Source organism: Anabrus simplex, chromosome 7, assembly GCF_040414725.1.
Source record: "Anabrus simplex isolate iqAnaSimp1 chromosome 7, ASM4041472v1, whole genome shotgun sequence".
Classification (NCBI taxonomy): Eukaryota; Metazoa; Arthropoda; class Insecta; order Orthoptera; family Tettigoniidae; genus Anabrus; species Anabrus simplex.
This window is the reverse complement of record NC_090271.1, coordinates 199697119-199725034: the sequence shown is the minus strand read 5'-3', so window position 1 is coordinate 199725034 and position 27916 is coordinate 199697119. Positions and strand designations below refer to the sequence as shown.

Genomic DNA, 27916 nt, shown 5'->3' with positions numbered 1-27916 from the left:
GCTTGGGGGCGGGAGAGCACCTGTATGAATCACATGTAAATAACAAGCACACATAATAACACTTAAGTAAAAATTTCTCACCTTGTTACAGAAGATTGACATTTTCCTCCACCTGCACCTCTGGCTTCATCTAAGAAAATTCTCATTCATACGCATTAGTTCATCTACTGAGAAAATATCACGAAAGAAATTGAGGCCAAGTTGTATTATAGAATGTGAGGGTTTGTTGCATAAACCTGATTTTTCAATTTTCCCCATAAATAAAAATTGCAAACCGTAAGATCTGTGAGCCACAATGGTTTACAAATTACCCTGTCAAATTTCCTCAATTAAACTTTGACTTATTAGCCATATGTGCAGTTGCCGAGTCTAGCTGGAAATATTCAGATTGGCATTCATTGTCAGTCAACTGCTTAAAAAAAAAAAAAAAGGTACGAGAATGTCATTCTTATTTCCCTGCCCAGTGATTGTGGTTTCAAAAACTATTTGCCCTATTATCCTGTCTGTAGTTACTGCCACCATCACTCCCATTTTTTCACTCTAGATGTATTGAAACAAAATATGACAAATTGAGGCTATCTCTGTAGTTGAACTAATGCGTATGAATGAAAATTTCCTTAGATTAAGCCAGAAATGTGTAGGTGCAGGTGGAGGACATCATCATCATCATCATCATCATCATCATCATCATCAGTGACAAGGTGAGAAATTATTTTACATTGACTAGCAGTTTCCCTGCTGGCTCCACCTGCAATTTACAAAGTATGGTGTTGTTCGTTACTATCCTCATGGATGTATTTGCAGAGTTTCAAGTTAATGAAATAAAACACATGATCTGCTGTGGTTACAGAATGTAATGTCAACAAAACACTTGAAAATACATCACACAAAGAAATTGAATTAAACGTTCCTTGGAACAACACTACACGCCAAACTGTTAGAAAGTCCTTCAAAGATCTTCGTCATGGAAACAAATGTATTCATAACTTTTCTCAGAATCCCAATTTAAGTAATTATTACCTCAAAAGAAAGCGCTTGATCCACTGAGTGTTTTTAGACCAAAACAAACTGCGTACCTCAATTAGAACCAAAGATATGATTGCTTCAAAGAGACAAAATTTTAAAAAATCAAATAATTTGAGGAAGGCGGAAGTTAAGTTCTTTATAGTACCTGATGACAAATCTGTGCATGAATACCTTTCTGCTTAAAAAAATGAAGGAAATCGATCAGATACAATGGCCGGACTGACTGACTAGTTTTCATAAACTTTTAATATATAAATTATGCATTACTGTGTGCTTGTTATTTACATGCGATTCATATGGGCACACTCCCGGCCCCAAGCTCAGCGAGTTACCATGTGCTCATCTGAACGGCTGGCCCCACTTTGAGTGAAAGACACTGTATTAACATTCAGAATTAGGGTTCGATGCTAAAATCAGAAGCTTATGTTCAGTAAATATAAATAAAACAACATTTTCAGTAAATTTATTGTATATGCTGTTAAGTATGGAAATATACAATTCACTGAGGTGAGTAACCATGACAAAATTCAGTACATTAAAAAGTTTCATCCTGCAATCACAGACCATATGTGACCAGACCTAGGATTAATGTAATTTGATTTTGCACACTGGAGTGTATAGGTAAAAAAAATGACAGCCAAGTTTGGAACTACAGCAGGACGTTAGCAACGGAGGTGACCACATGGTCAGCTGATACATATGGCTCATGCGCTAGAACCTCATTCACAATGTGCATTATGTAACTTATGCATTACTGTCATTAATGATAAGCAGAACAATAAAGAGAAGAGATGATATAATTTGTGATAATATATGACCTGTAAAGCTTAAAACTAAGTTCCACAATAAGTACACCTATCCATTTAAGGAAGAAGCAGCACTGAAAAACATTCCTCGATAACTATACTAAGAAAAACCAAGACAGTAAATATTTAAATTATATTGAAGTCACTTTAGAAAGTGACCGTGCAGTGGAGTAATAGTATGACAGCTCTTAACAAGGAACTTATGTAAATACAGTATTGAATTCAACACTAATGATTGGTAGGCAAATATGACACACTCAAGTTAGAATAAAATAGAATACAGGAAGTATAATCAACACAAGGGTCACTGCGGCTGGCAAGTAACTTGACACATTCACCAAGTGGAGATGAATCAGTACTAATATTGGCAACATGTTCATTGTAATCATAGCAACAAACCTTCCATGCTGGGCTATTTTCAGCAGATTCTTTGCCCAAGGCAACAGTGCCATATCCTATCTTTCAAAAATAGGACCATAGTAAATATAGATCTTTTTTAAATCCAAATGTGGTCTAGTTAAACTGAAAAAATGATTAGAATTTTTTCTGCATTATCTGTGGGCTGGGTACTGGTAGCTATTCGAAGTCTGCAAATCCAAATAAACTACAAGACAAAATCCCTTTATTTTTGCCCGTGCAGTTTATGATATATAATACACATCACACGAAATAAGACTTAATGTAAAGAATGGAATATCCATTTCCCAATATCAGTCTAACTTTTTCAATCACTTATGAACACATTAACATATGGTACTGTAGTGTAATAGGATGAAATAAAGTATTATACTGTAATAAGTATGGCCATTAATATAATTATATTTAACTGTAGTTCTATTGTTTCTGAATAATCATTATGAACTTTAAATATGAAAAGGGCCTACTTAACCTGCCTTGAGAATTCAACAGCTGGAGCCATTTCAATTTGAGGACACAGTCAATATTGTGTTTATAACAAAAAAATTAGTTACTATACTGCTAGAATTTTCACATCACAGTAAAACACCGCATCTCTCCACCATTTTAACGCTAAACAAATTGAACATTGCCTTAAGATGACATTAAAATATATCGCTTACAATACAAATATTAAGGGACTTTGATATACATTAATATTTAAATGACCAATATTACAGTATATATCATGTTTATTACATTGTATATATAATTTATCTGAACACGACTAATAATTAAGCTGTGTTCAACAAAGGTATAATATTGCAAAGACTCATCAGGATAAGAATCTTTAATGGGGTAATCTGAAAAAACAATTTAATAACAATTATGACCTGGATTCCCTTTTCCTGAGACAACAGGTAATCAATAACAGCTACTACTCCCAGTACCGGTACTGTATCTACACTTATTTGCAAAGATACACTAACACAAGACAAAATCTTGTGCCTATAAGCTAGAAGTTACATTCAGTACAGCTTAATTAAGAATTTTTGGAATTTCAAATCTGGAAGGATTTGACAGCCTGGACAAAGAATTCTTTCAAAGAATTTAGCATGTCATATCCTTCCTTACAATTTAATATTTTAAAATATATTGAGTGTGTGTCTTCATGCACATTAAACATTCTGATAGGTACTTAAATTAGCATTTACTCTATAATTTTTAGGAAATAATATCCAGAATGTACACTTTTAAGAACCAGAATAGACAAAATGTCCACCTGGTTAATTTTCGAACACCTATATAAATCAAGGATGCCATGAAGCAATATTTTCTTCAAGGGAGTAAGGAAATTGATCATGTCCTAACTCTGAGAAGTTCATTTTGCTACACTGAACTGAATTTTCCAATTTCTTCAGTGTTGAAAGACAGGAAATTGAGCACATTCACAAAATATACTCTGCTACTTACTTCCCAGAAGAAACTAACAGGTTTACAGCTCTAGAAATGAACTTTAAAATTTATTCACATGGACAAAATTTCTAGTTCTGTTCTTAATTTCAGTTTATCAAGGAATAAATAGTTAACAAGATCGATAAGAGCATCCCTATTTTTACACTACTACAGTGGTCCTGATTTCAAAATTGTAATATTCAACAATGGTAAGTGGATAGAAATTCAGCTGAAATTGATGAAATGCGAAATACATCAATCATGGTTTGACAACATAAGGTGGCAGTATTGATATTTCCAGGTGATAGATTGATGCCACGATAGATTTTTGTTACCCGAGGAAAGGTCCTTACGAGACTGCATTTTCAGGCAGAGCATGGAAAGTTTCAATGTGTGTATAATGGCACAGATAATGGTCACAATTTGGTTCCTATCTTTATCCACCCATAAATTCACCATTCTCCTTACCCAAATTTGAGAAGAATTGCCCTTGGTTGCGATTTTCATTCCAGAAATTTATGTAACCGATCTTATGTGCTGTGTTAGATGGCAATGAGTGTGGCATGGGAGACTGGCTTAGTGACCATACTGTAATATCTTAGCACTGAATTTAAACACATCCAATTTGAAAGAAACACACACTGGGTGTACACTGCACTGTAGCAGAAACTCCCACTGGTTGATAATACTTTCATGTTGCACTGCAGAATTAGATCTTATAAGAATTTTTTGAAGCATGATATTAACATACAAGAATTCCAGCAACTTTACTGCTGTAGCTCATTGATTTAACTTCTCATTGCTTCAGATTAGATTTCTTATTACTGCATCCACAATGTGAGATTCTTTTTAGGATACTGAGTTCCTTTTAATGTCACTGCATCAGTAGACTTCATCCAACAGAGTTTGAAATTTTTATATTTTTGTTCAGTTTCAATGTTTAGTTTTTACAAATCATTTATACAACATTTACATATTGCATTTTGCTAATATTTCATTTAAAAGAAATCTTAAAATTTTCCCACCTGTATTGTTATTTTTCATAGAATTACAAGCACATAGAAAAAAAAAATTGTATGTAGGTATATTTAAAACAAACCTTCCATTTCTGTTTAGGATTTACCAAGCCCTTTTTGTCTAGTATGGGATTTATTCCATTCATCTGAAGAGAAGGAAAGAGAAAGTGCTTTCCAAACATTAGAACCACAAACTGAATCTGTATCTTGCACATTTCTACACTGGTACGTAGACACTTATGCACGGGATAAATTCACACCAAATTTGTATTATTAAACACCACAAGAACATCAAGAATTCCTTCAGAAAATTCTTGTTTGTATATCCAGACATACTGCCCTATTTAGTTCCATGTTATTTATAAATTTTAAATCCTTTCACAATGAAAGTACAATTGAAACAAAAGTGAGCTATTTTGATGCTATATTATTGAAATCAAGCTATTCCCATTCAGCCTCACTGTTTTGTAGAAGTGTATGTCTACCCCTTAGACCAGTTTCCCGATACAGGGTTGAGTGTTGGCTGTAGGGGTTTAGATTCACGTAAGATATCCTCTTTATTACTACATTAGGTACACTAAAAAAAAATTCTCATGGTTCTGCAAAAGACATTACAAAATCTATCTAGGTTTAACACTAGGTCATACCTAATGTTTGCATGCAGGAAGTGATCTCTTCCATCTGTATTAATATACTGTAGGGTTCATACCTTTTGAAACTAAATCTTAAAGTCCATAAGAGGATTAAAATATAATTTGCATTAAAGCACACACACTCAATACAGAAATATTGACAGTATATTACAAGAAAATAAAAAATAGACACCAAGAATTTTAAATGCAATTATACAGTCTATTTACATCTCACAATTTTGTGAAAATATTTAACAAAATAACTGCTTTAGGATGTTCTCTTCAGCTGGTAAATGTGCCTTACCATCCTATACTAAGCTAATAAAATACAACCCTCCCTCTTAATAGTAGACAAAATGTGGCCAACAAAATATACTCTTTATTTTCATGCATCACGGTGGTTTTTGTACATTGTTACTGGCTATCCTGTCAGAACAAGCATAACACAACCTTGCCGAGGCTGTACAAGGCATTTAGACAAAATATTTCAATTAGAAAATAAGAAAAATGGCTGATTCAGTTTATTTTAAAAACAAATTATCATCAGTCTTAAAATTACTCTTAAGGAAAAGACACTGAATATAGAAAGTCTTAATATTTAAGTGATCTGTATAATAGAAATGTGCACCAATTCCTGGTTGCTTCAACAAGAAACATCATCCTGTAATTTTTGCGAATCATAACTAAGTTTACTGTTTTTGATAGTTCTCTGGAAACACTAAGTACATTTCATTAGCAAAATGTTATTCAATATTTGAGAGTTGAAAATTTTTATTTGTGCAATATAAGCAATAAAAAAGTAATGAAAATCTGAATTATTCAAGAAGGAATCTTATGTTATTCTCAAAACAAAATCACTATTACCAAAAATCAATGCAAACCTAACAAGCTTACCATTTGGCATTTTATGTTATTGAAAAAAGAATCTATGAAGATATATTGTGATGGCATATTTTTAGGCAAAATAAATATTAAATCATAAGGATACTAAAATTAATATTTGATTTATATTAAATGAAGACATTCCATGGATTTCTATATCATGAGGTATAGGCCTACCAAGAAATATTTTGAGTTGTGCCTCTCTGGTTCAGACTGGAAGAGCAATTAGAAGATTTCCTATTGGAGTAGAAAGTCTCTAGATGTGTATCATTTCATGCATTACAATGCAACATTAACAAAAAATTACTCTGTTCTTCAATCTTCCTTTTTTTAAATTTTATTTTATTTACAGTAGGAATATTTTTATTGTATGGTACAACTTTGGTGAGTTTGAATTTCAATGGTGGAAGTTCCATTCCTTCTTAAATGCATTATTAATTACATCCTTTATTACTGTACATTTGATTAATCTCCCGGCAGTTTTAAACAAGGCAGGTCCTTCATCTGAAGAAACAATTTCCGTAAGACTGAATAAAATACGAATTGGTATATTTTCAATAGACTAGTACAGATTTCATAAGAAAATCTTGTATGGTACAGCCCAACATTAGAAGGTGATGTATTTAAAATTTTGTATTGGCTTGAGTTTCTAAATTCTAATAGAAATCAGGTGCGTGAATATCCTTGAAATGGAAATGGACAAATTCTTATTTAGTGAAGCGGGGTAATCAAATATCTGCATTCCAAAAGCAATCAAGATTTTAATTCATTTTTCAAGTAAAGCAGGCATTTCTGAGAAACTCAAGCTTTTGTTTGAATACTTTTATAAATGCCAAGATATTTCTGAAACAATTTACCATTGTTTAAAAGAATGGACAAAACTTTACTATGTAGAACTTTTATAATATATTATGTATTCTATATTTATAAGAAAAACTCAAGTTAAGGTTATTGGTATATGACATTAAAATAAAACAAATTACATTTCTTTAAGGCAACAATAAGCATAAACATTTTCTGAAATTTTGACAACATTTTAGTTATAAACTGTGTATGCCATGTATCATTTCCACCTAGCTATGGGTTAACTGCAGATTAATGATAAATTCTATGCTCATTGATCAAACCTAGAAATAAGTCCAAATGTCTGCTTAGTCCCTGTTCTAACTTTACACATCTACTTCAATCAGTATAGAATGGAAGTGAAGGAACTCTTACACATACATAATAAAAATATATATTCACAAATCCAACCAAACAAAAATATAACAAATATTTACCAGATGCCTCAGAGGCAGTTAAACATTACAACTATTCACTTACATGGACAAGTCATATTTTATATATGGAGTATTTGTCACACTACATATCACCAATATAAATGCATTACAAAGGCATTATAATGAAAAGTGGCTGAAGAGGTTTCACATGCAGCAAATTCTTCAAAAAAAACACTCAGAATTTTGCATTAATATTTTAAGAGTCCTAATCTCAGCTGAGGGAGGATAAATACAGACTGCATAATGAATTCATGCACAAAAAATCTTAAAACATACAAAAAAATTAAACTTCAGGGCATATGGAAGAAAATTCTAATTCCAACTCATTCATTGTTCATTTAAAAAACTATGGCTACAGTGTAATGTACATAAAATGTGCAGTTTTGATCATAACAGTCTTTACATAAAGGTGAATGTTTATACAGGTTAGCCACAAAAACACCGAAGAGGTAAGATTTGTAAACATCAAATTCACAGTATAGAATAAAATGGTCATAGTTCCGACACTTAGCAAGTGCAAATAGAGATGGCCTCCTCCAATCCTGGCCCCAGTACTCTTATAAGTCCTACCTTCACAAAACATGGAACGATATGTGCAAAAGTCATAGGCATTCTCAACTAGTTTCTCAAATATCTTTGTGGATTCAGTTCTGTAAAAACTACAACTAAGCCTCTGTAAGGCCACAATTTCAGAACTATACTGAATCCTGCAAGTTGAGAAGTCTGGTACACCAAGTCTCAGTACCTTGGGTATAATACATAAAAATAACAAAAGTTGAGAGCTACCATCATTAAACAATACCAAATCTTTAGGGTCAACCATTTCACAAAGTAAATGGAACAGTTTTTATAAAACTTGGACATTTGCAACATAAGGTAAGAAGTGATAATGGATCTTCACTGGTTGGTAATAATGAAAAATATTAGATCCATTGAGAAACACTTTGTATTCTTACAAGGCCAGGACCGACTTCTTCCACAGAAAGAAGTAACCGTCTGGAAAATAACAAAAGCCTGCACCACCCACACACACACTTCAGAAGAATACCGAGCATTAAGATGATATATTAATTTCGAACTTCAGATTATCAAATCTTACTGGAAAAATCTAGAGAAACATCATAGAAAACATGGTTGAGAATGAGGAGTAAACAACGCTGTCAACATCAAAAAAAAGGTGCCTGACACTCCTAATGAACAGCCCTGTTCCCAAAAATAAACAACTATGATATTAAAAAAACTATTTCAGGGCAAAATGTATCTTAAATATTTCATAAAATTTATATTTGTCCAAAGATTTGTAACAGAAGTAATAATGAAAATACTCTTAAGATTATTGAATTGTGTATGTGGGTGTTAACCTCTAAAAAAAAGTTACACAAGAAATACATCATTTTATGTAGCCAATGACTAAAACTGTGAGCAGGAAGTCTACGGTGGAGGGGAGAAGAGATCATCCAGACCTGGTAGCTGCTCTGGAGCCATCTGTTCTCATGCCATCTGCTCATACTTGGATTTGTTGATGTTCTTAGCTAGACAGCATGCTAGCAACACTCCTACCAAGGGAAAAAAGGCCACACCAAGAGCAGAACCTCCAACAAGTCCTATGTTATCATCCAGGAATTCTACAACTTTAGTATAGCATCCCTGGAACATAGAAAGCATTAGGTTTTTCAAAGTTTGAAAAACTCACATTCACAATAAGACATTTTTAGAAAGAATAAACATTTTATTGCATCTCTGAAAAGAAAGCTTGTGTGTGGGCTTGTGTACATCAGATATTTTGTGACATGGCAACAATAATATAGTATAGTAATTTACATAACAAGCAGCTAAAAGGTGTGTTTTGTTATATTAAATAATATTGATTTTACATCACACTGACTATTCAATTACTTCTGTTTTTGGCTATTTCATTCTCATTTTGTACTATGTCTCCAAGACTGCATCCGTAGCATTCTGCAATTTCTCTAGATCTGGCTAAATATCATTGGCATGTCTCAGTGTTGATTTCCTCCTCTTAGATTGAGATTCCTTTTCCAAATTCCTGATTTCCACAAGCACCTGTTGTACATAAATACCAAAGAGGAGAGTTTAATCTGGCTCAATTCAGTAATATTTGAAAATGCTTAAGTATTATGATCACTTAATAACAGCCCTTCAGGAATAAGCCTATCTACAAAAAATAAGTAAAATAAAAAACAAGAAAATAGACTGCACCTGAACTACTTCATAAATTGAATTTCACAGGCTCCCACACTTTGTTCATATCTCCAGCTGCACCCCTCTTATTCTCTTAATCTCCGTTTGCTGTTTGTATCCCCAAGTGGTATGTCATCACTGCAGCAACCACAAATCAACTTTTTTGCCCAGTTTGAGACTGGTGAGAAGAGGTCGAACTGTTTTTAAATACAGGAGTGCAGAGGTTGCTTACATTAATAAAGATTATCTGGATGGATGGTGTGGAGCCTCCGTGGCTCAGACGGCAGCGCGTCTGCCTCTCACCGCTGGATACCATGGTTCAAATCCCGGTCGCTCCATGTGAGATTTGTGCTGGAAAAAGCGGAGGCGGGACAGGTTTTTCTCCAGGTACTCCTGTTTTCCCTGTCATCTTTCATTCCAGCAACACACTCCATTTTCATTTCCTAGCATCTATCACTCATTAATAAATCACTTTGGGAGTGGCGACTCCATCGTACTAACAGCCTATATCAGCTTCATTCATCACATCCCTGACCCGGTCAATGACTGGAAAACAGGTTGTAGGTTTTCATTTTCATCTGGATGGTGTCAATATCAGATTCAACTGCAAAAAACTTTTGCATTCACTGGAAGATATAGCAGTAGTGATCAACGTGTTTGAGAGGAATTAGTCTATTTGGCAGTTTATCTTCAACATTCTCACAAAAACCAAGAAGAGCATATTTTTTGTTTAGGCCTATTTGAAGCTTTTGTGCCACTTTTTAATGTCTGCTTCTCTGAAGGCGATTTTTCTGCCAAGACTTCAGCACAATCTGGCAAATTAGCACTTGCCCCCTCCAAGAGTGATCTTTCCAATGACTCCTTTAGATCCTGATAAAAGATGCCTGGATTCACTGAACATCTGTGTGTTTTGCTGTAAAGTTCAATTGAGCATCATATGCTTTTTGCTTTTGGAGCGAGATACTATAATATAGGCCAATATTAAGAATCCTTTCATCAATTCTTTTAAAAACTATTTTATGTTGCACTGACATGGATAGGTTTTATAGAGATTTTGAGACAGGAAAGGGCTAGAAGTGGAAAGGAAGAAGTACTGCACCAGCATTTGCCTGGTGTGAAAATAAGGAACCACAAAACCATCAAGACTGCTAACAGCGGGGTTTGAATCTACTACCTGTCTAATGAAACTAACCGCTCAGCCAACTCTCTCTGTTCATCTTCTAGCCACCTTTGTACAAGTTAATATTTCTTTCCTGTTAGTTCTAAACTTTATCACTCTGCTCTTTGAGACTGTCATAGATTGGCCCCAATTCCAAAATAAAATAAGATTTAATTTTCTTCAGCAGGTTCTCATATAGACACCACTCTGTTTTGCTTCTTACAGCATCCTTCTGTGTTTGTTTGAAATGAAACTATTGCTGGGTAATCTTCCCACACTGCATGGACTGTACGGAAGCTTGATCCTACCCATGATGTGAGACCCCCTCTTTTCAGGAGCTGAAAATTTAATGTTGCTCACTCCTGTTATTGTCTTGCATTTTTTTGTGGAAGCACAGTATGTTGCATATAGTTTGTCCATAAACTCTTAAATCTGTGTACTACAACCATACTACTTTTTGTATCATTAACAGGTACTTCCAATCATATTTAGAAGTACACAGTGCCACACAATAATATTCAGAAATCTGTCTTGGAGTAATTTTCTTACACCACTACATGCACCAAACATCAATACAGCTCCATTACAAATGACAAGACAAAAGGTAATTTTTAAGCAGTCTAACATGCCAAGATTTTCAAGTAGACTCATTAATAAACAGAAAATCCATTTGTTAGCTATATCTTATATCAAGTGCAATCAAATCAAGGAAAACTTGTACCAGAAAAGAAAATAAGTTCAGGTAATTCCATACAAACTACAGCACTTGATAAAGCAGTAGCTGATTCATCAATAATTATGGAAATTTTGTTTTTATAGCTGTGTGACTACCACTGTCCTCATTTCATTGCCAATGTGATTAATTATATTAATGCAGGCATTAGTGGGATGAAAAATGTGCCCAATACCTCTTGAAGGTATATTTCATAATCAAAGTTGAATTTATTTCATTTTATTTTTTGAAAATTGTAACAATTCATTCTGGCTTGACCGATTCACATATTAAAGACCCAAACTGGTTTAAGGCGAGAACTATTCTCATGACACTGCAGCAAACATACTTACTCCTTGGTGGACAAAGTTCCTAATAAGATTGTGAGATTATACTATCAATCAATCAATCAATCAATCAAATCACTACTGATATGCATTTAGGCAGTCACCCAGGTTGCAGATTCCCCCATCTTTTTTTCCTAGCCTTTTCTTAAATGATTGCAAAGAAATTTGAAATTTATTGAACATCTCCCTTGGTAAGTTATTCCAATCCTTAACTCCCCTACCTATAACCAATATTTGCCCCAATTTGTCCTCTTTGAATTCCAACTATCTTCATATTGTGATCTTTCCTACTTTTGAAGACACCATTCAAACTTATTAGTCTTCTAATGTCATTCTACACCACCTCTCCACTGACAGCTCGGAACATACCGCTTATGATTGTAGATGTTGATTCCCATAGGGAACCTGAAATATTTGTGCTGAATGAGTAAATTTATAATACCAATATAAATAGTCCATTATTGGACATTATAAATTTTCCAACTAACTCATTGCTGGTTGCCAGCATTTTGCTCCAGTGTGCAAAGTTGGACTCATCAGTTGGTAAATAGCACACCCACCAAGACTCGCAGCTAGGGCATACCGTGGAGGCCACTGCGTAGGCTACTTGGAGCCACCGGCAGTGCCAAGAATTAGCTGGAAAATTCATATCCAATACTGGTATTATAACATACCGCTTAGTCAAGCAGCTTTTCTCCTTTCCCCCAAGTGTTCCCAGCCTAAAATTTGCAACATTTTCGTAACACTACTCTTTTGTTGAAAATCACTCGGAACAAATCTAGCTGCTTTTTAGATTTTTTCCAGTTCTCCAATCAAGTAATCCTGGTGAGGGTCCCATACACTGGAACCATACTCTAGTTGGAGTCTTACCAGAGACTTACATGCCCTCTCCTTTACATCCTTATGATAACCCCTGAACACCCTCATAACCATGTGCAGAGATCTGTACCCTTTATTTACAATGCCATTTATGTGATTACCCCAATGAAGATCTTTCCTTATATTAACTCCTAGGTACTTAAAATGACTCCCATAAGGAACTTTCACCCCCATCACAGTAATTAAAACCGAGGACTTTTCCTACATGTGAAACTCACAACCTGACTTAACCCCGTTTATCATACCATTGCGTACTGTCCATCTCACATTATCAAGGTCATTTTGCAGTTGCTCACAACCTTTTAACTTATTTATTAGTCTATACAAAATAACTTCATCTGCAAAAAGCCTTCCAATTCTACTTTACTCATATATATATATATATATATATATATATATATATATAAAAGAAAACAAAGGTCCAATAATAGTGCCTTGAATTCCCCTCTTAATTATTATTGGGTCAGATAAAGCTTCGCCTACTCTAATTCTGAGGTCTATTTTGTAGAAATATAGCCACCGATTCAGTCACTCCTTTGTCAAATCCTATTGTACTCATTTTTGCCAGTAGTCTCCCCAGATTCACACTATCAAATGCCTTAGACAGGTCAATCATGGTACAATCCCTTTGACCTCCTGAATCCAAGATCTCTTGCTATATCTTGCTGGAATCCTACAAGTTGAACTTCAGTGGAATAACCCTTCTTAAACCCAAACTGCCTTCTATCGAACCAGTTATTAATTTCACAAACATGTCTAATATAATCAGACAGAATGCTTTCCTAAAGTTTATATGCAATGCATGTCAAACTGACTGGTCTGTAATTTTCAGCTTTGTCTATCACCCTTTCCTTTATACAGGGGATAATATAGTAACTCTCCTTTCATTTGGTATAGCTTCTTCATGCAAACAATAATCAAATAAGCACTTACAAAATAGTAGTATATCCCAACCCGTTGTCTTTAGTATATCCCCAGAAATATTATCAATTCCAGCTACTTTCCTAGTTTTCAAATTTTGCATCTTATTGTAAATGTCTTTATCATAAGTAAATATTAATACTTCTTTAGTATTGATAACCTCATCTTACTGGACATTATCCCTGTATCCAATGATCTTCACATACTGCTGACTGAATATTTCTGCCTTTTGAAGATCCTCACATACACACTCCCCTTGTTCATTAATGATTCCTCCTTGAAACCTGTTTCTGCCTTAAAGTACCTATACATACTCTCATTTTTTCACTAAAATTTGGAAGACTGCCAATTACGCTTGCCATCATGTTATCCTTAGTCAACTTCTTTGCTGGATTCAGTTTCCTAGTAAGTTCCCTCAATTTCTCCTTACTTCCGGAGCCATTTTTAACTCTTTCTTTTAAATGTGTACCACCCTCTTCGTCTTTCTACTTCTCTGATATAATATAATGGATCTTTACCATTCCTTACCACCTTGAAAGGTACAAACCAGTTTCACATTCCTCAACAGTTGCTTTAAACCTATCCCAGAGCGTTTACATTTTTATTTATGGTTTTCCACCAATCATAGTTACTTTTTAAAAACTCCCTCATGCCTGTTTTATCAGCCATATGGTACTGCCTAATAGTCCTACTTTTAAGACTTTCCTTCCCATCAAATTTATTTTTAACTACAACAAAAACAGTTCCATGATCGCTAATACCATCTATTACTTCAGTTTCTCTGTACAGCTCATCTGGTTTTACCAGCACTACGTCCAGAATATTCTTCCCCCTAGTTGATTCCATCACTTTCCGAGTCTGCTGTCGTTCCCATATTAACTTATTTGCCATTTGTTGGTCATGCTTCCTGTCGTTTATTACCTTCCCAATTGACATTTGGAAAATTGATATCTCCTGCTACAATCATATTCCTTTCCACACCGTTTCCCATGTAGCTGATTATCTTATCAAATAATTCTGAATCAACGTCAGTGCTACCCTTTCCCAACTAATGTGATGTCACTGACTGTACACTTTCTATTTAAACACTCGCATTGACATGAATATGTCCTATGGCTACGGGTCATCCAAAAATTGGTGTAGTGAAACAAAATGTGCGACCGAAGTGACATCACATTAATCATTACTGTAGGTCTTAGTTGCTGAAGATGCTGTAGCTGTGGATTTGTACAAATCGAGTGTTTAAATAAAAGTGTACCGTCAGTGACATCACATTAGTCGTTACCATAGGCTTTGGTTACCAAAGATGCTCTATGAAATTATGCAAATACATCTTTCATTATTCAAGTTTCATTTATTGAAAGATGAATTCATGATCATTAGCTTTTTATAGAACAAAAAGTTTCTTTTTCTTTTTGAATGGGTGGTGGCCAGTATATGAAAGGGGTAATTTTAAGTATATAACAAATGTGAGGAAGGTTTACAGATTAGTACTATGCTCAAGGAAGGAATTCACGCACAAGTCTATAAGAGTTGAAGGATTGGGCGAATCATCACTTACCCTTACTTATAAATCTGTTAAGAGTAGTATGGCTTATTATCACAATAATATTAAAGAGAGATTAGTGCTCAAATGTTGAAAGAGAGAAGACCTTACTTCAAGGAATATTTTAAAGGGAGAACTTCTAAAATTAAGATAGGAAAAAGACTAGGACTAGTGATTGAAAATAACCAAGTAGATGAATCAAAGATCATAGAAAATAGCACATTTCGTGTATTGATAGCAGGACAGAAGATGCATGTGCAGGAGATAAGAATGCCAAGAAATAATGGATGGTACAATAAAAAATGCAGAAAGAGAAAAGACTAATGTAACAAGAGCATTAAAAACATACAGAAAGTAGCAGGCTTGAAATAATTTCATTCTATTGTAAAAGAAGAAAGCAAAGAAAATTATTGAACACAGAAGACTTGTGGCAGAAGAAACATGCTGATAACTTTAACAGAGATTCTAAAAACATGAACTGTAAGAAAGTGTTGTATAGGCAAGTCAAATCTGTTGAGAAAGAGAAAACTATAACATAGGTAGATTTAAGTCATGGAGAAAGTACTGAACATTGCAAAAAACTTTAGTGGCATAGGTAGTTTGAAACAGGATGTTGGGGTTTCAAGAGGACTGCATTTACCCTGCCTAATTTAGGTAAGGAGGTATCATGAAAGGGAAGATAAAATCAGGAGCAATTTCAGGTATCAACAATTAATTTTAGAAGGAAGTAGGTATGAATAACCATCTTTGAAAGCATAGTTAAAATATTCAACAAGATCTTTTGATAGAACGAGATTCCCAAAAAGCATGGCAAGAAGAAATAAACTACCGTACACATAAGAAACGTGGTGTAAGATCAATATTCTGAGTAACAATAAGGGGATATCATGGCAAGATTCACCCAGCAAGATATATACAATGATACTAACAAAACAACGAAAGACTCAAATCGGGATTTAGAAAGGGAACGCAGACGAGTGATTATAAATAATGGTAATTTATAAAAAATGAATATGAAGAGGCAAGTTGTAAACTGCAGCAATTGGTTTAGAGAAAGCTTCTGATTTGGTTACTGGACAGCTGTCTTGTCAATCTGCTGTTATCCATCCTCATTATGTGACTAAAATATTTTCTTTTCTGATCATGTCTTTTAGTCTGTTATTCCACCAAAGAGTTTCTTTCTCCTTTCCTGATGTTCTACGTATCTTTTCTGCACATGCAGCCAATGCTTCCTTATTGCTCCATTCCTCTTCACACTCCCCATCTCTGTTCTGGGTATTAAAAGTGTTATCTCACTTTGAAACTTTTCTTGCACCAGCTTCCATATTTTAATTGAATAGCCCAAATGCAAAACCACTTCATCATCATCATCATCATCATCATCATCATCATTTCCCTTTATCCAGCTGTAGCCAGGTAGGGGCAAATATGGTTCCTCTCCATTTTCTTCAGTCTTTCCACCACTCCTCCAACACTGTGTCCCAGTCCAGGTTTCTTCCTATAATACTGCATTGGATTGTGTCCGTCCATCTCAATCATGGTCGACCACGGCCTCTCCTTCCTTGCATTTGCATTTCCATCACCTTTTTTGGCATCTTTCATCACTCATTCGCTTTACGTGCCCAAACCATCTTAGTCGGCTCTTCTCAATTCTATCATTCATATGCACATCCCACCAGTGCTTCCTTAAATCTTTTCCATTCATCTTCAACACTCCCCACCTCCGTACCAAGGGTATTATTTCCCTTTGAAATTCTTGTATGCTTTTCTCCTTCAACTTCCATACTTTAATTCTTTTCTCTCTTCTTAATGGTTTTTTTTTTCAATCTTTCCCACTTTCAATTTTCCTACCACAACTCTGATGTCCACCGAAGGTTTCTTCTGGCATAGCTGTAACATCTACAAGATTCTTCTGGTGTTCTTTCTCTATGATTATATAATCAATCATGGCCTTTATTCTTCTGTCTCCCCAACCATACCTTGTAATCTTCCGACTGTTCTTCCTAAACCAGGTGTTTCCAACAATCATTTGGTTCCTCATGCAAAAATCCACCAACACCTCGCCTTCTGGGTTTACCTTTCCATATCCAAAGGGCCCTACATCTTCCTTTCCTTGTTTTTCCATTCCCACTTGTGCATTTAGATCTCCCATCAGTATCACTTCCTTATCTTCTATCTGTCTCTCCATTTCCTCTAAAAAGTCCTCCAGATGTTCATCTATGCACCCCATTTGTGGCGCATACAACTGAAAGTGGAGTCATCACCATCATCCTATCACTTATCTCTAAAAAATAAAATTTGAGACACAGGTACCAATGGATTCCTTGCTTTACTGGCTTCAATTTTCATCCTATCATTAAGTTGTAAACTATCTAAACTTTTCAAATTCTGTAAAGTAAAATATGTCCAGCTGCAACAGCCTAATAGATTTTGTGAATTATGGACCTGGTGTCCTTATCCTCCAGTGTGTTGCAGTGAATAGCTGTATGCTTGACATCCTGTCTATGATTCAGCATTTCATAAAACTTCTCTACATTATCATCTGCTCCCTCACATGTTCTCAGCATTTTTCTCTGATTACTAACCTGCCCACATCATTCTCTGAATTATGACCCAAATGAATGGAGAGTTACTATATTATCCCCTGTATAAAGTAAAGGGTGATAGACAAAGCTGAAAAGGTTATTCCACTGAAGTTCAACTTGGATTCCAGAAAGATATAGCAGATATCTGATTCAGGAGGTCAAATGGAGTGTATCACAATTGACCTGTCTAAGGCATTTGAATCATGGGAGACTACTGGGAAAAATGAGTGCAATAGGACTTTACAAAAGAGCAACTGAATGGGTGGCTATATTTCTAGAAAACAGATCTAGAATTAGAGTAGGCAAAGCTTTATAGAGTAGGCAAAGCTTTATCTGACCCTGTAATAATTAAGAGGGGAATTCCTTAACACACTATTATTGGAACTTTGTGTTTTCTTGTATATATGATCTGAGTAAACTGGAATCAGAGATAAGGCTTTTTGTAGATGATATTCTGTAATAGTGTAATAAATAAGTTACAAGATTGTGAGCAACTGCAGAATGACCTCAATGTTGTGAGATGGACAGCAGGCAATGCTATGATGATAAACTGGATTAAAAGTCAGGTTGTGTGTTTCACAAATAGAAGTCCTCAATTTTAATTACTGCATTGATAGGGTGAAAGTTCCTTTTTGGGATCATTGTGAGTACCTAGGAGTTAATATAAGGTAAAATTTTCATTGGGATAATCACATAAATGGGATTGTAAATAAAGGGTACACATCTCTGCTAAGTCTTACCTGTCCTTTCAAAATAAGCAAAGCCTGACAGCGAAGGTCCACGACTGGGACTCGCGCTCTCTGGCCGAGCCGACCGGGAATAAAGGGGGAAGTATTGATAGTTAAAACTAAGAACCAATGTTAGGTTTTGGTCCACCCAATAAACACACATCACTTTACAAGTGAACTATTTAATTTAAAAAACATTAAATTATTTAGGGACACGTTTAGTCTGTTTGAGACTTCAGCCTTAAAATCATGTAGATTACAAAACTCTAAACCAGAAATTGAAAAAATGGAAGGACCCAAATGCTTTTCAAGGACTATTTGAGAAATGCAAAAGGTATGAATATATATACATTTACATAAAAATGACCTCGGTTCTTGCAAAACATTTTGTTGTCTTCAATGTTAAGAAATGAAATGTAACTTTAATGACAAGCCTGCCATAACATCTCATACCGAATCAATGGGGCAAATATTAGTTTATAGGAAGGGAAGTTAGGAATAGGAATAACTTATCAAGGGAGATGTTCAATAAATTTCCAATTTCTTTGTAATCATTTAAAAAAATCTAGGAAAACAATAGATAGGGAATCTTCCACCTGGGCGACTGCTCAAAGTGCAAATCAGTAGTGACTGATTGTGATTCCATCACTTTATAGATCCAAGGTTTGTTTAAAATATTCTGAGCATGCTCTGTAAATTCTACCCAAACATAGTCCCAGAGAGTTTTATGAATGGTTTTAGAGACAACCAGCAGACTGAATAGGTCTAGCTCTCCATGCAGAAGGAAGGACATGACATAGAATATGTTCCATAGCAACAGGTACCCTGATTCTCAGGACTACATATTAGGCCACTCAGCTACTGCCCAATGGTTGTCAATTAAGATATTTGAAAAACACTGCCATTGGGCAACAAATGCAGAATTCTACAGGATGGTTTCTAAGATTGAGCCTTTACAAGTAAAACTATAAAATTTAATCAACTTCTTAAAATTTGTTGCTGAAGAAAAGAAGAAATTAATTCTCAACAGAGTTTTGTTGTATCATGTACCTTCAAAACAATTCCCTCCACCAGTAATACTAACTTGAAAGTTTTCAGAGACTACTGGAGAAAAGAGGATTAAGACTGGCTATGACTTTGCCTGGTGTAAAACTGGGAAACTTCAGAAAACCATCTTCAGAGATGCCAATGGTGCAGTTTAAATGCACCATCTCTATAATGCAAGTTTACAGCTACACTGCCTGTATAGTGTAGCAAACTCATTCTATTCTTTAAAACATACTTCAGGAATACTTTTTCATAAAAATACATAAAAAGTTTAACAGAGCAGGTGAGAAGCTCAATAGTCTAATGCTCCAGAGTAAATGTATTTTTTTCCATTTTATTTCTTCCAGGCATCAACCCATGTGGATCTTTTGCCCCTACTAGCACCATATTGTATGAACCTGCGTGTTATTGGAATGGCGGTAGTGTGGAATGTTGTGAGGAAAGGAATATTAAGGACATCACAAACACCCGGTCCCCAGGCCAGGGACATTAATCATTACAATTAAAAACCCCTGACCTGGCCAGGAATCTAACTCGGGGCCACCAAGTGATGGGCGGACACGTTGCCCCCTACACCGTGGGGCCGGACAGAGTAAATGTAAATATAGTACTAAATCATCCAGGACCATTTTTTAAATATAAAAAAGGTCAAAAAATTGTTGTATGGCTTTTAGTACCAGGAGTGTCCAAGGATATGTTCGTCTCGCCAGGTGCAGGTCTTGACGCCTGTAGGCAACCTGCGTGTCATGAGGATGAAATGATAATGAAGACAACACACACACCCAGCCCGTGCCAGCAAAATTAACCAATGATAGTTAAAATTCCTGATCCTGCCGGGAGTCAAACCCGGGACCCCTGTGACCAAAGGCCAACAGTCAATCATTTAGCCATGCAGCTGGACATAAAAATGGTAATTTTATCAAATAATTACACACTAAAAATCCAGTCTTTCCATAATATTTAAATAAACAGTAACTGCATTATCTGCATGTATGATTATTTTAGAAATACCACTAGTTTGAATCTTTTGTCCTAATTTCCACAGAGCAGTTCTTACCGACTGGTAGATTTCAGTCTCATTTCCAGTGTTGCAGTTGGCTATCCTGCAGCAAGACTGGGGAATTTCTGAACGTATAGCCAGCCAATCATCATATTTCCGATTACCACAGCAATGGAGCTGAAACAATAAGAGAATAATATCAGAAATTGTTGACTTTCGAGCTGGGAAAATATTGCAGCAAGGTCATCATACAAAGTGAAAAAATTAAATGAACAGCCCTCATCCATTAATAGTTCATACATGGGAATTTTGAGGAAATCAACATGAAGTAATGAATAACCAGTGATGGGAAAGTACAAGTAAAAATTAATTGGGAAATATCTTATTTATGGTACAATTACAAATTAATTTTCCAACAAGTAATCATTGAAATTACTGACAGAACATCAAACATTTGTTTTTGCATGGGGTTAGAATGGTACCAAAATTTGCAAGGAAAAGTATTTTGTTCCCCCTGCCTCCTTTAGTATATAGACTAGAGATGTTAAGGGGCTCATAGGTAACCGAGATTAAACACGATATTGTGGAATTTTCAAAATTATTTTTCCTCATTATTTGGCATTTAATACACAAAATAATTGGTACAGATTTGCATTTGCTGAAAAGATGCTCTACAAGGGCACTTGAAAGATTACCAATGTTTAATTGAGGAGCATCCCTAGCAGTGCCGGTGACTGATATTTTAAGGCAAGTTATTTTTCATGTCTTCGGCAAAACTGCAGGGGTAAGAAAGTACCTCATCCAGTACTGGTGAAGCTACTGGTTTTGCTGTAATACAACAAACTTTTTTTTTTTCATCACCACTTCATTTATTCCAGTTTCTGCTTCCATGAGATTTGTGTCAATTATTACAATGTAACAGTTGCTAGAATGAAATGATTACAATTTTATTTTGAGAAATAAATTATGAGTAAAAATTACATTCATTAAAAATTAACAATCACATGCAAAAATTACTAAAAATTATCCCTTTCAAGAACATAAAGAACAACTATTCTACTATTAGGTAGTTTAGAAATCTGAAAGTATCTAGTGAAGTTTGAAGTATTAAGGTAGATGTGAACCAAATTCATGGTAATATGAATACCTTTGTCTCTAAGGAATTAAACTTAAGTGTATGGAACCAGGCTTATTAGCTTAGGCCCTCAAGGGTCTCATACACTGGAATTGATACAACCAGGCAAGTTGGCCATGCGGTTAGGAGCGTGTAGCTGTGAGCTCGCATCCGGGAGATAGTGGGTTCGAACCCCATTGTCGGCAGCCCTGAAGATGGTTTTCCGTGGTTTCCCATTTTCACACCAGGCAAATGCTGAGCTGTACCTTAAGGCCATGGCCTCTTCCTTCCAATTCCTAGGCCTTTCCTCTCCTGTCGTCACCAGAAAACCCATCTGTGTCAGTGCGACGTAAAAAAAAAAAAAAAGGAACTGATACTTGTGGTCGTATGAAGGAGAGATTCCATCTCCTTTACATTGTTACTCAAATCCCTAAATACCTTCATAACCCCATATGAAAAGATTTTTAACTTCCTTTTTTAAAACAATCCCATTTATGTGATTACCCCAATTAAGATATTTCCTTACATTAACACTTAAGAACATACAGTGTTCCTCATGAAGTACTACTACTCTAACATTATAATTAAAACTCAGGAATTCTTCAAAAAGTTAAAACTTTTCTTTTCACCTCATTTAACATATTGTCTGCTGTTTATCTTGCAACACTGAAGTCATTTTGTAGTCTCTCGCAGTCCTGTACAATAATACTGCCTTTTGGGACTCCTATTAATCATTACAGGATCAGATAATGCTTCACTTATTCTAATTCTGAGATCAGGTTTCTAGAAATTTAGCCACTTATTTAACCACTCTCGTCTAGTCCAACAGTCTTTATCAGCAGTCTACCATGATCTAAATTATCAAAAGCCTTGGATAGGTCAATAGATACTGTTCATTTGACCTCCTGAACCTAAAATAAATAGTGTATCTTGCTGGAATCCTGAAAGTTGAGCCTCAGTAGGACTAACCTTTTCTTTATCTGAACTGCTTTCTATCAAACCAAGAAGTAATTTCACAAACATGTCTAACATAGCCAGAAAGACTACTTTTCCAGAGCTTACAAGCAACATGTCAAGGTGAGTGTCATGTGATTATCTGCTTTATGGTTATCACCCTCTCCTTTGTACACTGGGGCTACTACAGCAACTCTCCATTCATTTAGTGTAGCTTCTTCATGCTTACAGTAATCATATAAGTCCATAGCAAAGAGTGATAGTATCCACTGTTACCACTGGTAACATTTTGAAAAAATAAAAATTGAATATTGTATAATATTAATATTTAATACTTTCGTTTCTTCGCCTGGACGTGTCTTGAGAACTATTGCACCAGTTTGCCACTGTCAAAGCCGAGCGAGAGGCTGTTAACACTCCATGCAGTGGTTATGTTTTGAACCTCTAACAGCTAGCCAAGTATTACTGTGCCTGCACCTAGCAAAGTCCCTCTCCCCTTGACGCTGAATGTATCCTGCAACGTTCTCCGGTCTTGTTACCATAGTGGAAAGTGGAAACAAAAACTTATAACGTAGGAGCTGAGCTGTTTCGTCCATTCTTTCCGCCACGCTCAATAGTGCATTGTTACATTGTGTTATTGTTTTCTATTATAATGCAATGTGACTTCGTTTAAATTCTGAATTTATATTTAATTTATGTTAGGTAAGGATAGCCTATAGGACTGCACAACACATTAAACATTAAAATGAGTGCTGTCGCTTCCACCTCGAAAATAAGAGTTGGCGGACCCAGAATGTAGCTTAATGAACACGCCAGTTTTGTTAAATTTTGAAGAAAAGAAACAATTTTTAAAAAGTAGACCAACGCCTTCTCTTAAAAATTTAGTCAAGGAATCAAAAAGAACAGCAAGATATTTTCATGACTCATGGTACATAAATCTGGACTGGCCATGTATTCTATTTTTCTCAGAAAAAAATGCTTGGAATAAAGACAGTGTAGAAAACTTAGTTTCAGAGTTTTTAAAAGATGCCATGAGGTGTCTCAAGCACACAATGCTGTTGCCGATATAATAGAAATGTGGTGCAAGCTACAATGTAATCTCAAAACGTCGTGCGTTGCCACTGATACAAGTACTTCAGATATGGAACTATCTCAACCCAATGTCTTTAGTATATCCCCAAAAATGTTCAATTACATAAAACACTTCTGCCTTCTGTAAAGCCTCATACGTTCCTATTAGTCATTTACAATTCCTGCCATGTCCTTTCTGGAACCTATTTTGTGCTTTTAAGTACCTATACATAACTTTCCATTTTTCTAAAATTCATACCACTGCTAATTGTAGTTGCCATCACATTTTCCTTAGCTGACTTCACTAAATTCAATTTCCTGGTAAGTTCCTTCACCCTCTCCTTACTTCCACAACATTGCTAACCATTTCTTACTAACCTGCACCACCTCCTCAATCTATCCATTTCTTTTTTATAATATAGTGGGTCCTCACCATTCCTTAAGACTTAACCCAATGAACTGATGACTAGGCACACGTGCTTGCACACACATGGCCTACAACTCTCATGATGAGGTGGGCCTGTGCATTGCCAATGCTCATCTTCCTATAGCTCACCAAGTTGGTAACAAATTGATCTTGCGCTGAGGTTTTCATATTCCAGAAGGTTGGGGCAAGTGTGTCTTACAGTTTATTCAGAGCACATGCAGAGGGCAATTTCAAATATTGCAAATTCTTTTCAAGTCAGAAGCCATTATGACAACTAGCAGCATGCGCATTTCTGAATACAAGGAATTAGTGAGATTATATAGCATTTTATACAGTGAAAGTTAAAATCTTCAGGAATTAGAAGACTAATTTGTATGAGGAAGAATTTAGTTTAAATAGTGTGAATGAGTCAGGAAATTGAAATATCACTAGTGACTAAGAAAGTAAATAAGAAATTTTTGCACCAGGCCTCCACAAAATAATGTGTAAAACAGGATGACTGAGCGTGGGTAAGTGGAGATAATAATGTAATTCACTTTTTCAAAGCAAATGGTGGCCTTTCTGAAATATGCATTCACAGCTCCAGAGCTTTCTATCTTCTTGAACTATATGAATCTTATTTTCTGTAATTGCTATAGAGACAGACAATTATGCTCAGAAGCAACTTACAGATGAAGATAGGAAAAAGTGAAGATGAACAGAAAAATCAGTCAATCAATGATCTGCATTTAAGACTCTCACCCAGGTGGCAGATTCCCCATGAATTGTTTACCTAGCTTTTCTTAAAAGTTTTCAAAGAACTTGAAAAATTTATCAAACACTTCCCTTCATAAATTATTCCAATCCCTTCCTCCTCATCCTGTAAGTTAATATTTTCCCCAAATTTGTCTTCTTTATTTCTAACTTTATCTTCATATTATGATCTTTCCTACTTATGTAAGCTTCATCCTAGCTTATTCCTCTGTGGGTTACTGTAGTCACGTCCTAGTTCATGAACCATGGGCAACAGCTGAGTGGCCTAGTAAGTGGTCCTGAGAGTCAGGTTACCAGTTGCTATGGAATGGGAGTGGGCATCTCCGACATATCCTGAGTCATGGCCCTACTTGTACTCCGACAGCTAGAACTATACAATCCACCAGTGGTCCCTAACCCGTTAGAGAAGAGATCCTCACTTGAACTATGTATAAGTAAGGTAGCATCCTGCCTCATGAATTTACCAAGCTCTGAATATTTTAAGCAATCCTCGGACCTATGTGAGTAACGAAGTCCCACACTCATTTGACAGGTGAGGGACTCCTTGGAAAAACAACTTTTTGAATGAAATGGAATTCGATGGGGAGCTATCAATATTAATGGGGCTTATGGAAGAAAGAAAGTAGAACTGGCTGAGTCAGCAAAGAGGATGCATCTGGATGTGCTAGGAGTAAGTGATATTCGGGTAAGGGGAGATAATGAAGAAGAGATAGATTATAAAGTGTACTTGACTGGTGTTAGAGAAGGAAGGGCAGAGTCTGGTGTAGGGCTCTTTATCAGGAATACCATTGCACGCAACAGTTTCTGTTAGGCACGTAAATAAGCGAATGATGTGGGTAGATTTGTCAGTTTGAGAAATTAGGACAAGAATTGTGTACATGTATTCACCATGTGAGGGTGCAGATGAGGATGAAGTTGACAAGTTTTATGAAGCATTGAGTGACATCGTGGTCAGGGTCAACAGCAAGGATAGAATAGTGCTAACGGGCGATTTCAATGCGAGAGTTGGGAATAGAACTGAAGGATGTGAAAGGGTGATTTGTAAATGTGGGGAAGATATGGAAGCTAATGGGAATGGGAAGCGTTTGCTGGACTTCTGTGCTAGTATGGGTTTAGCTGTTACAAATACATTCTTCAAGCATAAGGCTATTCACCGCTACACATGGGAGGCTAGGGGTACCAGATCTGTAACAGACTATATCTTAACAGACTTTGAATTCAGGAAATCTGTTAGGAATGTATGAGTTTTTTTGCAGATTTTTTGATGATACAGACCACTATCTGATCTGTAGTGAACTAAGTATCTATAGGCCTAGGGTAGAGAAAGTGAAATCTGTCTGCAAACGAATAAGGGTAGAAAATCTCCAGGACGAGGAAATTAGAAGTATATGGATACGATTAGTGAGAAGTTTCTAACAGTGGACAGTAAGCAGATTCAGGATATAGAAAGAGAATGGGTGGCATTTAGGAATCCTGTAGTAGAAACAAGGGAATGCCTAGGACTGACTGTGTGTAAACATGGGAAAAGCGAAAATCTTGGTGGAATGATTAAGTGAGAGCAGCTTGTAAGCGTAAAAAGGCTTATCAAAAATGGTTCCAGGCAAGTGCCAATGCAGAAGTCTGTTAAGATATAGTCTATTATGGATATGGTAACCCTAGCCTTCCATGTGTAGCGATGAATGATGCTTGAAAAATGTATTCGTAACTGCTAAACCCATACTAGCACATATTGTATGTAGATGAAAGAAACAGAGCAAAACAAATAGTTGTTGAATTCAAAAAGTCATGGGATGATTTTGGTAACAACCTGGAAAGGCTAGGTCAAACAGCAGGGAAACCTTTTTGGACAATAAGAATCTTAGGAATGAAGGGAAAAAGGAAATTAAGTGTTTTGGGTAATTCAGGTGAATTCAATAGATCCTAGGGAATCACTGGACAGCTGGAGGGGTTATTTTGAAAATCTTCTCAACGTAAAAGAAAAACTTCCTGTTGGTGTCTCGTACAACCAAACTCATTGTGAAATTATGATTGAAGAAGTGGAAAGGATGGTAAATGAACTCCATTGTCATGAAGCAGCAGAAATAAATGAAAAGACCTGAAATGGTGAAGAATAGCGGGAAAGCAGGGATGAAATGGCTTCATAGAGTAGTAAGATTAGCAAGGAGTGTTGCTAAGGTACTTTCAGATTGGACAAAAGCAGTAATTGCACCTATCGACAAGCAAGGGAACAGGAAGGATTGTAGCAACTATTGAGGTACCTCATTGATTAGTATACCAGGCAAAGTATTCAGTGGCATCTTGGGAGGGTGTGATCAGAGACTGAGAGGAAGTTTGATGAAAATCAGTGTGGTTTTAGATCACAGAGGGGCTGTCAGGATCAGATTTTCAGTATGCGCTAGGTAATTGGAAAATGTTACGACAGGAATATACAGTCATGTTTATGTTTCATAGATCTAGAGAAAGCATGTGACAGGGTACCGAGGGAAAAGATGTTCGCCATACTGGGAGCCTATGGAATTAAGGGTAGATTATTAAAATGGTTCAGGGTACTTACAAAGGTTAGGCTAGGCTGTAATCTTTCACCTTTGCTGTTTGCAGTTTATACCTTTCAGCACATGATCCATGTAAAGTGGCAGGGAGGGATTCAGTTAGGTGGAAATGTACAAAGCAGTCTAGCCTATGTTCACGACTTGGTCTTAATGGCAGATTGTGCCAAATGCCTGCAGTCTAACATCTTGGAACTTGAAAATAGGTGCAATGAGTATGGTATGAAAATTAGCTTTTCGAAGACTAAATTGATGTCAGTAGGTAAGAAATTCAACAGAATTGAATGTCAGATTGGTGATACAAAGAACAGGTACAAAGAACAAGTATTTAGATTGTGTGTACTCCCAGGATGTTAATATAGTAAGCGAGACTGAATCAAGGCGTAGTAAATCGAATGCAGTGAGCTCGCAGTTGCGATCAACAGTATTCTG

The 27916-nt window shown here is 35.8% G+C and overlaps 1 protein-coding gene across 1 annotated transcript in view; it reads right to left on the bottom strand.

Moving 5' to 3' along the window:
- Positions 1 to 1473: 1473 nt before the first annotated feature.
- The window catches only part of LOC136877465 (tetraspanin-7), a 167762-nt gene continuing 141319 nt past the window's right edge, over positions 1474 to 27916 (bottom strand). Inside the window, exons 4-5 of the mRNA XM_067151524.2 lie at positions 20677 to 20796; positions 1474 to 9140 (exon numbers count right to left, since the gene is read on the bottom strand). Coding sequence (XP_067007625.1) covers positions 8985 to 9140; positions 20677 to 20796 — 276 coding nt within the window. The 3' untranslated portion in view covers positions 1474 to 8984. The remainder of the gene's footprint in view (positions 9141 to 20676; positions 20797 to 27916) is intronic.